This window comes from Palaemon carinicauda, chromosome 35 (assembly GCF_036898095.1).
Source record: "Palaemon carinicauda isolate YSFRI2023 chromosome 35, ASM3689809v2, whole genome shotgun sequence".
In the NCBI taxonomy this organism is placed as follows: Eukaryota; Metazoa; Arthropoda; class Malacostraca; order Decapoda; family Palaemonidae; genus Palaemon; species Palaemon carinicauda.
In genome coordinates, this window is record NC_090759.1 from 60,614,087 (window position 1) to 60,626,586 (window position 12,500).

The 12,500-nt window shown below is 34.4% G+C and overlaps 1 protein-coding gene across 1 annotated transcript in view; it reads left to right on the top strand.

Annotated features, from left to right (window-relative positions):
• Positions 1-12,500, top strand: part of LOC137627787 (titin homolog) — a 617,410-nt gene that overhangs the window by 73,291 nt on the left and 531,619 nt on the right. The window contains 6 exon segments of the mRNA XM_068359142.1: positions 1-475; positions 4,994-5,092; positions 7,571-7,669; positions 8,745-8,960; positions 10,640-10,690; positions 12,464-12,500. The exon segment at positions 1-475 is cut by the window's left edge and continues 392 nt beyond it; the exon segment at positions 12,464-12,500 is cut by the window's right edge and continues 209 nt beyond it. Coding sequence (XP_068215243.1) covers positions 1-475; positions 4,994-5,092; positions 7,571-7,669; positions 8,745-8,960; positions 10,640-10,690; positions 12,464-12,500 — 977 coding nt within the window.

The following is a 12,500-nucleotide window of genomic DNA, read 5'->3' on the forward strand; positions in this document are numbered from 1 at the left end:
AGGGGAGCATCCTATGAGTTTGACTCTTCTCTGGAGAGAGGTCCCTCCTTTGAAGCTGGATCATCAATGGAACGAGGATCCTCCTTCGAATCTGATGCTGCCAAAGGAAGATACCAATCCGATCGGTTGAGTAGCTCAGCAGAACAAGGAACATCCGAAACTTCAACCAGAGTTCGTGGTTCGCAGGACATCCGCGAATCTTACGGCGTCCATGAATCTACAGAAATGGGTTACTCCTATGAGGGGTCAGGTTCCATGGAACGTGGGGACTCTTATGACCAGGAACGCCTATTGGGTACCAGAGAATACACCGAGCTCGGTGGATCTGCGGGAGGATCCATTGAGCTCAGTGGTTCTCCTGGCGAGTCGATGGACATTGGTGGTTCTATGGACAGCGAAGAACCACCCTTGCCACCGCCTCGTGTGCCCAGGAGAGGAGGTCGGTCACCAGCCTTACCTCCTACCGTAGGCTCAGGTATGTTCAAACCTCTATTGTTGCATGAATGCCTTTTATACTATATGATCCAGTGCACACACTCTACCCTTTTAAAGGAAGAACAAAGCATTTCTAGGTTGTTCTATCCAATTGATTTATGTTTTATACTGTAATGGTCTGTCACGTTTCCAGTCCAAAATGGTATCTTGACGGCATTACTAATAAGAAATGAATTTGTAAACACTTTAGTCTGCTATTTTTTCATACTGTTTTTCTGTAGCATAACTTGAGAAAAGCCTTGTTCCACCTATGTTATTCCTGCACTTGCATGATGCATTTCATTTTGGGTTCACGCTTTGGGAATTTATCGCTTTTGTTTTTCTTTATCAATTGAATCTAGATTTTTTATTTATGTGCATTGTATGATTTTATATTTATTCTCGGGAATTTTTTTCTTTACTTGATTTTATTGCATGGCATCATTTGCTTGGATACTGATTTATGTATATTTAACTTTCAAGTCATAATTTGATTTGTCTATCAGTATTATTAAACGCATTACTTTGATCATTCACATTCTTTTAGTAGAGCGCATTGCCATTAACTAGAAGAGGGCTCAAGTAACTGGCACTTGTAGATGTAATGACGTAGTTGTAGTTAGCGGGCGCATAGTAGGTTCCCTCTTTTAGATCTGCTCCTCGGTTGTTCCCTCCACAGGCCCTATGACCCCAGAAGTCAAAACACCATCACCACCACCGCCAGTACCCCCACGGAGGAGGAAACGAAGATCCGGCGTCAAAAGCCTCTTCCTTGATCATTTACTCCACGCCAACAAAGAACAACACCACAACAACAACAACAATCATAAAGACCTGTCTGCTTCTTCACATCTTCCTCTTCACCCTCCTTCTTCTCTTGCATCTTCCTCCTCTTCTTCCTCCCACACGCACGACTTCCTTGAAAAGACCATCAATGGCATTCAGAGACTCAGAATTCGAAATCCATCCAATACTAGTGACACTACTCCCAGCGACCCGGAATCCCCCACGTCGGAGTCTCCTTTTGCCTCGTCGAATGGCTTCCTGGATGGTGGATTCAGCTTTAGATTGTATGAGAAGTGGGGCGTGAACCTGATGCCTCGACCGGCTTCTATGATCTTAACTGTCAGGAAAACTACTCTCTAAGTTACATTGTCTTTCATTTAAGGGATTAGATAGTGGTAATTAATTTTTCTTTAGTTTTTCTTAGTGGGCCGAAGTTTCAGATGCTTCCATTTGCTAAGTATTTCTAAGCAGGTACATTTTCTGTTTGGGTAGACACTAGAGTAATTTAGAATCCTTGCTGTTGTTGATATTGGGAGATTTTACAATATATTTATGATTGGATAAAATTGAATTTCATTTTTAAACTGTCACTTTTTGCGTTAATGTACTGGAAATTCAAATTGATGTTTTTTGTATAACAACATTTGACAGTAGTAGATTTTCATAAAAATGATAAAATGCATCTTATTTAGGTCATATTTTTCAAACTTTTTGAAGTTTTGATCTTGTTTTAGCTAAATGTGACGGTAACCATTCACGGTTACTTGAACAGAATTCCAACTATGGTAATGAAATTCTAGGATCTCATTCGAACTTTTGAATTAAGGAACTAACATAGTTGATGTTTTCACTGGAAAGTCTCTCATTTCCATTTTCTATGAACGTTTATGCGGATACTTTTTTTCCAACGATCAATTCCGTTGCTCAAAGTCAGACATTGGTTTGTCTGTATCTTCATTCCGCATTTTTGGCCATTTTTTTATATTTCAAGTTTTTGTGTTTCAGTTAAACATTTGCTTTTTTGAAATAGCGTAGGTGCGTGGCTGTTTTTCTTAGGTAGTAGTTTTATAAGTTTTTCTATATTTCTAAAAACGTGATATTTCATTTTGTAGTGTTTGCGAACCTTTCCTCTCTTATGTATCTACAAGTCACTGTTGTTATTTCCATGATATGGGGGAAATGTGGGCATTAGGTTGCTGTTCCATTGGCTGTTCCATTGGCCTTTGCTCAAAATAATCCTAAAGAACTGTGGGAACTTGAATCTTCAACTTGTTTACCACTTGAAGCTAGGAGAATGAGAATCTTATATTGGCTTGATGGCTTCTAATTTTCAAGGTCGACGTGCTCACGTGCAATACAAGAATATCTTTGCATATTTTTTTTCAAAAGAACATTTTTACCATCAAAATTGATTCTATTTTTCCAGAAAACAACCCAACACAGGTGCATCTTACACACAAAAAGACATTGTCTAAACAAAACTAACTCTTCAATTCTAGGAATAAAGACCTTGTATAAACAAAACTGCCACCTTCACCTCTCTCTATGATAAGTTTTCACTTTAATCGCTTTCCTCTTGACAGAACACATATTTTGATAAACATACTTGCATTAAATTCCTAAAAAATAATTCCATCCTCAAAGGTGTGTGCTATATCGACTGCTCTTTTTTTTCTTTTGCAATAATTCAATCCTCAACAGTGTGTTATATCGACTGCTGTTTATTTTTTATTTTTCGTAAAGGTATAAGTAATTATCTGTTACACTGTTAAGATCATACAGTAGGGTGTAGCCACACGACCAGCCACTGCCCTACGGGTAATCTACAGTATACCAGACCATGATGGGTGGCAGGAATGAGCGGCAGTGACATCAGAAAAAAAAAAAAAGCGTGGATCTGGTATCAGAGTGCTATCAGATCTAGTCTAGTCCCATGGTGTCTTTAGCTGTTAACTGGATTATAACTGGCGGGAAAAGTTGACAACTGTGTAAAATCGGTCAAAGTATAGGCACATAAGTAAGGTTGTTCCAGTTCAGTACAGTCTGATAACAGTGCCACGGTGAGCAGGAAAATTTAAATTAAGATAAGTAAAATTGCTTTGAAACATTAAAATTGCTTGACGTCAGAAAAGCTGCAAGAACAATGGAATGATTTTACATGAACTGAAAGATGGATACGAATCAAACTTCAGAAATTAAAGTACATGAGAATGGACCCCAAACTTTTCGTTTGCAATCTTTTTAGAGTTAGTACAACCATTTATAACCATGCAGATAATATTTCATGCGGGAAAACTAAAAAAAAAAATTATTAAAAAAATTGATACCCTGATGTCACATGGAAAACATGTTTCTATTAGAATCATGTGCCTGCTTGTGTCGCCGTTCCTTGCTCAAACTTCGAACATGCCCTGAGATTGTTTGTAAGTTGTGATCCCGATTCCGATGTCATCTATGCTTATCGTACAGTAACCTCTTATTGTTTTGGTACCTATTTTTACTTGACAGGCACTGTCTGGTCGTGTGGACGCGTTTATATAGAAAACAGGATGATTTTCGTTTACTTGCTCTTCTATAATAAATTTTCATATATATATATATATATATATATATATATATATATATATATATATATATATATATATATATATATATATATATATATATATATATAATTATATATATATATATATATATATATATATATATATATATATATATATATATATATATATACATACAAAATCAATGTAGACTCATTTTTAAGAAGTATTTAGTCATGCTTAAAATCAGAACCGTGAATAACTATACCATTTGAAAACTGTTTGTAATTTAATTGGACTATTGTGAATGCATATGAATGTTTCAAAAAAAAAAATTTAAACTGCTCAGGATCTTATAGATAAACCAATTTTATCAATTGTCTGGTCATCCACATCTATTGAATGTTTTGCAAAAAATATCTACAATTCATAAAACGTATTTATTATATATTTTGATTCTTCTAACAGTGGCTGTATCTATGTAAGCGATAAGTTTGTATTTCCCCATCCAGTTGAAGATCTAACCATGAATATTTTGAATATTAAATCCCCTTTATAAAATACTATTAAAACCAATAGCCTTTAAAAGATGAACTTCGTGTTACGAGTCCATTATTTGCATCATAGAAATCAAGAAAGTCACGCAAGAGCCTTCATGAAATCGTGAAACAAATCCTAGCTTAGTATTTCGTATATATCTTATAGGTTACATGTGCATCATCAGGGTAGAGTACTTGAGGGGTATGTTACATATATATGAACGCTTTATGGACTGATTAATTCGATGGTTTCCTTCTGTTTCCAGAAGTGCATTGATGTCAAGGGAATCTTGTGATGGTTTATCGTGTAAATTTCTTTGTATTATCGTTCATATCTATACATTTTCTTTAAAAATCTTATGTGACTTAATAAGTGGAATGCTAAATTTACAAGCTATTTATTTACTTGAAGTATTTTTTCTTCGATTAATTTAGTATATTTATTTCATTTCATACTTAGATTTTATCATCTCACCATTTTAGAAACATTTATGAGAACAATCTCTGACACATGGTATAGCACTTTTACATTTCAGAGAGAGGATTATCAATTATCTTGATGGCGGTATTATACTCTCGGCAAAATTCAGTTAAAACAATAATCCCATTTGAAGTTTCAATTTTTATCTGTGTATGGTGATTCCCCCTCAGAATCTCAAGATGCGTCCCCCACCCCACCACCAAGAACCAAACGTCCTGGATCTAGGTCCTCCAGTGTGTCGAGTTTAGCCAGTTCCAACTTGAATATGGGTAAAGAGAGGAGACGGGCATGGTCAGACTTTGCGTCTGATACATGTCTATGTAGATATATGTCTTATGTGCAATGGGTCCTTTGCATTCAAATGTGTGTAATGTCTCAGAAAAGATGGATTTGATTTACTACACATCACTGGTCTTTCTACGGACACGTTTTATTTTTATAAATTTCATGATTGTGGGGTTAAAAGTTTTTTTTTTGGACAACTGCTGCAAATTGCTTTAGATATTAGGCTATCCTAATTGCATATTCACCCAGTTCAGTAGGATTATTGAAAATTGTTTGCATACTGAAACGTGAGATATTGGGTCCAAATTCTCCCTTAAATTTACCTCACTGGTTCGGCATTCATTGATCAAATAAAGGAAATTAGAACCCAAACACTTATTCTGTCAGTTCAGGCAATTTGATTGAGTAGTCGTACCAGATTTTTTTTTTTTTTTTTTTTTATATAGTTACAGTACAATTTGTGTCGAGGAGGAATAATTTGGTACAGATATATTGGCTAGCTGGTAGATTATTTTATTAGCATGGACACTTACTTTTACAAGCTTATAACGTTGGTAGTGTTTTTATTTGGCTGCAAGACAATTTATTTAAAAATTGAGTAGCTCATAAAGTTGAAAAGAATGCTTTGCTTTTACCAAACTCAGTAGCTCTCTTTAAAAAATACTTATAATTTACAATGTAAAACTTATGCAAATGGGTACACACGCAAATAAAAAAAAAAAACAGCAAATAACATATGAATTAGTTGTTAACTTGTTTTAATCAGGTCTAGAAGATTTCAACAAGCCAGTTCTTAACTGATCTACTCAGTTGAAACTATGACCATGTATTTGTTATCATATCACTCATTTATGGACGTTTGCTGTTAGCCAGGTGTTAACATATTATTTGTACCTTAAAAGCCTGCCTGTAATTAATCAGTTGTTAATGTCATTCATAGCTCAAAGTTTGTAGCCAACCAGCTCTTAGCTCAACTTTCAAAGCTATATGTTTAACCAGAAACTGTCATCGTATCGCTTGTCATACAAGAATCTAGCAAGACTATTGTTAACATACCATTCATAGCTTCAAGTTTTTCTTATAACCAAATCCATAAATGCAAATTTTATTATTCTTGCAGCATTATGCTTCAAGTTTCTCTGTTTCTTGCAGTTTCTCCAAACATTAGCCATTTCCATCTTGCTACTATTCTATTATTAGCTATCGTGTGCGTAGAAATGTAGGGTAAAATCTAAATTCCTTATCTATTTTGAAGAAAACCATAAATAGGACTCTCCAACGAACGTTTGTGATGTGTAATAATCAAATCCATCTATTTTTTTTTTTATTGTGAATGTTCGACAGGTTTCATTAACTTATAGTTCGTTTTGGTAAAAATACGGCTTATTTTAAAGTCAAATTACTACACCTATATTAACTATTTTCTTTTTATAATGACTGGCTTATGTCAAGTGAACTTCATAGCCAGTGTTTGTGTTGATAAATTAATTATATCTAATGACTTATGCTAACTGGATTACAGGAACTATTAAAACTCCTTATAACTCATTAATTATAAATACCTCTTTCACCTGCAATGCAGCATTCCATGTAATTAAGGAAATTTACTTATTTTAACTTAGCTGTCGCCAATACTCTTCAGCTTCCGTGGAAGGTGTCTGTGTTTGGCTATCTTGTTGTTCTTTCTTAAAATATCTAAAATACCACTCACACAAGTAAACTGATCTATACATACCTATGAATATATAAGTTCATGGTCGTATATACATGTTTGTACTGTAAGTACATATTTACGCATATATATGCATAGGTACTTGTGCATATGTGTAAATAATGCCATATGCATAGATTTTAAAAATAAATTATGTATTTTTGTGTACAATAAGACGTTGTGTTTAAGTCTTAATTTCTTATGCAGCTTTTGAAGTTATGTAAGGGACTGGAATATCACTTTTGATAACTAAAAAAAGTTATATAGTTTGTATAACAATTGTGATGGATATAAGTTTCTTTTTAATGAACATTATTTTACTATATTAAATTGCGCTACAAAGTTTCTGTATTGAAAGGATCGATATTTTTCGTAAATCAAAGTGCATGACATAACCCAAATTTCTGACATTTGTTACATTGGTAAATATACATCGAAATCATTTCCATATCCCCTTTGCAATTTCCAAATTTAATGAATGAAAATTCCCTCACCTGGAAGTTTTGGATAATTCTGAACGTACAAAGTATTCCCAATCCTTTTTCCTTCAAAGTTTGTGTATAATTTTGACATAAGTTACCTTAGTAAATATTTATGTAGTTTAAGTTCATCGAAACCTTTTCCTTTCTCCTAAGCCCATTCCAAATTTAATTAATGTTAAATACTTTTTCACCTGGAATTTTTTAAAGTTCTAAGTATTCCCAATCCTTAATAGTTTGTGTATAATTCCCATCCCCTCCCCTCCCTACAGCAGGCGAAGAGGGGGCCCCAACGCCACCCCCTCGGACCAAACGTCCTGGATCTAGGTGTTCGAGTGTTTCCAGCATTGCGAGTTCCAACATAACGTTTGGTAAAAACAATAATTCCAATCATGTGTTGTCTCCTCTTTTTAATATAGAGAATCGATGTTTTTATTTTTTATTCGTCTATTTTTAGGTTGCGGTTAGGATTTGTACTTGGTTTATGTTTTTTAAATGTATTTTGTGGTCGTTGTTTTAATTTTTGTTTGTAAATTGTTAGGCCTCACTTTTTATGTTATAGGATAGTCGTTGTTTTGTCTCGTCCTTTCGTTTATTTTGAAGGCCTTGTTTTTGTTGTCCATGTTTCAGTAGGTTTGTGGTTTTGTCTTGTCTTTCATGTATTTTCAAAAGTATTCTGTAATTTATTTATGTTTGGGTTTAGATAGAATTCATGTTGTCTCGCACTCTAGTTTATAGTTATGTTTTGTTGTCAAATGTCTACTTAACCTTGGTTCCTTCATGAAATTCAGTTCACATTTTTTTTTTCGTCATGCATTACCATATTCTTAACGAAAGGTTATAAAAGTATTGTCTATATGTTTCTCATAAAGCGTCAGTTAAACTTTCATCTTTACGTTTTAACTTGTTTTAATTTAAGACAGTAAATATAAAACTTTTCTATTTTAAGGCATTAATAAATATAAAACAAATAGAGTACAATATACAACACTTAACTAATTACAATTTTACATTATGAAGAAGTTCTCTCACCCCGGAAAATAGTTTCCATTAGTAATTTTGATTTGATTTCGGTTTTAGCATTCACAAGTTCACAATTTTTGCAAGCATTTCAAGTCTCGAAAAGACCTTAAATTATCTTAATCTAGTTTTATGCTTGCTGTATATTGGCTATTTTAGCAATGCTATCCTATTCTTATTATATTCGTGATATTTTTACTCCGCCCTCAGAATTGATTGTATTTCATTATCATCATTCTGTGAGGGTTGGTTTTCACTGTACAAAAATATTTTACACAAAACATAATGCAAAACAATCAGCTCCACGACCCCTCTACCCTATACAACTGTGATTTCTCCCTTCCTGTAACATATGTACCCTTTTCAAATTCGCTTTCCATTACCACTTCTTGAAGCATGACCCACCCCCCTTTCCCTTTCCCCCAGGGGGAGATGAAATCCCACCCTTCTTCTCCCTGGGAGGCGATGGAGGTCCACCCTACTTCACCCTGGGGAATGAGGATATCCCGTTTGTTTTCACCCTCGACGAAGCAGATAGCAGAGAACAGATAGTTCCCACTCCGCCTCCTAGGAGCAAACGCCCTTCTTCAAGGGCCTCCACCATCTCTAATGTCTCCGATGTCTCGGAAATGTCTATCCCCGGTAGGTATTCGTTGGAGACATTGGAGATACGGTTACTCCAGTTCGACAATATCCCTCGAGGATGCTCGCGGATTGAAAGAAGGCTTTGCTTCTCCGGCGTTATTTGCATTAAGCAGATTTGCCTTCTTGCCGCTAAATGTGTTCCGTTCGTGCAGATTCTATGGAGTCTGTTGGTGAAATTCATCGGAAACCTGTATTTTTTTTACTCAATGGCCTCTTCTCGATTTTCATACTTTGATATCAGTTCCACTAAAGCCTTAATTTCAGGCCCTCCTTCCCTCTCATGAAATGACTAGTGTAAGCGACCCGTCAAAAATGATTGCTGAATAGTTTTCAGCTTTTCCCACCCCTTCCACCTTTCCTAACTACAACCCCCTGGTTCGGCAGTTTGTGGGAGATTATGGTTTCGAGTGTACTTCTCGGGATTTCCTCCTCACCAGAGTATGACTACTACCTATCCTACCTGCGGAGGGACGGGGAGAGACCAAGTAGGCAGATGTCTGGCAATGCCACTCAGCGTGATAGGAAAAAAAATGTGTTTATAAATATAGCCAGACATTTGCTCTTTATAATGAAGGGATTGAGTCTCTAACAAAAAGTATCCATAAATCTTGAAGTTAAGAGGTCATTGGGCTAATAAAAATACACGGTCTCTACAAGCTTACATTTGTTTATAGCACGCGTTCATTGATAGTACAGTAGCGTTCAATTTCTTAATTGCCAGTTGCTTAATCGAATGCGCTTTATGCATATTTTATTCTTCATCATATGAAGGGGGAATATTTTTTTTAAGACTTGCACTTTCTATTTCTTGCATGAGAATTTTTGTACATTTCACAGGAATGATTATGTTTGTATGAATTTGTTGTAAAATGAACCTCCTTTTTTGCATGTCTTTAGTAGGTTTAATAAGTTTCTTTTTGTTAGAGTATATTGAACAATTCACTTTGAAGAAATTGACTTTTTTACTTTTAAGTGAATTATATTACAGTATTTTGAATTAAGAACCTAAAAAAAACTTTAGCTATTTATGATATTTTAATTAATTAATTTCTTTTCTTTTGTGTGCATGTAACATTTTCAGTTAGATCTAAAATATGTAAATACTTATTATTATTATTCTAAGGGATCTAGGACTAAACAAAAACAATGCCAAACTTTTACATATTACACTTTCTGATGGACTCGCTTTTATGATTAACCAGTAATACAATCTATCCTGTCACGTATGAATGCCGTGTTCAGGGGTAGAAAATAGCTCACTCTTTTGGATCTAGTTGTTAATAGGTGATGTTTTGTATATAACCAGAAGATGAATGTTTTTATGGTAGTAATGATATATAATCCCAGGAATAAATCAGGCTTCTGCCTCGCCGGATTGAAAAGATAGTTACGAAAATTATGATTTGATCCTTTAGTACTTGGGAAAAGCTCCAGTCACGTGGAAATGTATAAAAATTTGAGAGAGAGAGAGAGAGAGAGAGAGAGAGAGAGAGAGAGAGAGAGAGAGAGAGAGAGAGAGAGAGAGAGAGAGAGCAGCTTTGTGAAGTTTAAAAAAAAACACGAAAATTTGGAATGATCAATCACACGTACATATATAATGACACGGACAGACTTAATTTGTACTTGTTTCTGTAAGTGTTGAAAAGAGTATTAACGAGTCGCGATCTCCCTGTCAGGGTGGAGTCCAACACCTGCCCGTCGTAAGAGGCGTCAAAAGTCTTCTGAAGGTATTTTGTTTGCATTTAGATTAATCATTGCGAGGGGACATGGAGGCATATTTCTCGTAGATTGAAATTTTTTTTTTAGTACTTGGCACTTATAATGTGGCGTGCTCTGTACTAATGCAATATATTACCAAATACTAAACCATGAAAATTAGTAGTGTAATTGGTATTAGGAAAATAGCTGTGGAAACCATCTCATTAATCCTAATTCTTGAAGGCGTACTGTATTTAAATTTATTACAGTACGGCAGAATGAATTACATAAAATAGTAGTCAGGTATTTCCAAGAGCCAGCAGTGACCTCCATTACTTTGCAAAAAAAAAAAAATAAATAAATTTGATCAATATCAGTTATGGTTTGCTTATAGTAAGAGCGTGCGTTCAAAAGATGGCATCTTGGATCTAATGATATATCCCATTTACCTTGAAACGTTCACGTGTAATGAATGTTATTGTAAGGTGCTGAAGTGATGATTTCAAGGTTTGGTACTTGATAATATACGTTTAAAGATTGTATAGTACAGCAGGGGTGTATATTTATGATATGCATTGCCATCATACATACATAGTATTATTAGTTAGATGGCTAGATGAACTTTTTGGCGATTCACTGCTTTTAGTAAACTAGTTTTGATAATTTGTTAAATATTGTTGCTAATATTATTATTATTTTTTTTTCAATACAATGATATGTAGAATAGCAGTTTGTTAAATATGATTTTTAATTTCTCAATGCTATATAAATTTTTAGAATAGCAGTAGGTTTATTACATTAGTTATACATTTTGAGTGAAATGTTTTACCTAGTGGTTCAGGAAACCGTAATCTTACTTGTTCGTTGATTTTGATAGTGCCATATTCAAATCAATGGTATACATTTTGGTTAACGGTATCGTAGTAACTAAAATACTCTTATATTACTTCAGCCAAATTTTAAACTGACTGCAGCACTATTGTTTTGAAGCGGTAGCATAACAAACTGCACGAGAAGTGGCCAACTGTCCCGTCGCTTTGCTTATGAAAGTGAAAATACTGAATTAATTCCGAGCCTAATTAATATGCCTCCCAATTGTGTCATTTTCTCCTTCCGCCGTTTTATGAAAAATTGTCATATCCATTCCAACTCCCATCATTAACTTTATATCTTTTATTGAAATTATTTATATGATATGAAATTTAGTTAACCATTTTCATTTTTTTTCGCAGATTTTTACCTTATTTTTATTTTCAATATGTTTTTCGCAAAATTTTAACCTCTAATTGTCTGAAGATTTATTTACCCAAGAGTATTTCTGTCCCCTCGTCTTGTTGTGCCATCCATTTTTGATGATGTAATAAGACCTTTCATCGTGCTTCCTTTTCTTGCAACGTAGTGCAATGCATTCCATATTTAAATACAACACTAAAGGAAGTAGTTATTTTTACTCAATTTTTAGTTAACTGTTATTGCAAATTAATCATTGATGATTATTTGCTTGATTTTTCTCTGCTAAGTCACGTAATTCTCAACTAATTTTATTAAGAATATTAAGTAACATGCTCATGCATAAACTAAAGTATGCTTTCAAAATGTTTTTTTTTCTCAAAATGATTGCATTTTTTTTTTCTTTTCTTAAAACAGTTGCTTTTTTATAGATCACCCGGGACTTACTATTCACCATTCTAATATATGTCTGCGACCAAAGTCTCTTTTCAAGATGGCTGCCCTTTTTAAAGACACGCGTGGGCATCATTCACCATTGTAACACATGTCTATCTTTCGTTACACCATATCAGCTTCAGGAGGCTTGGATCAGTCCATGGAATACGAAGA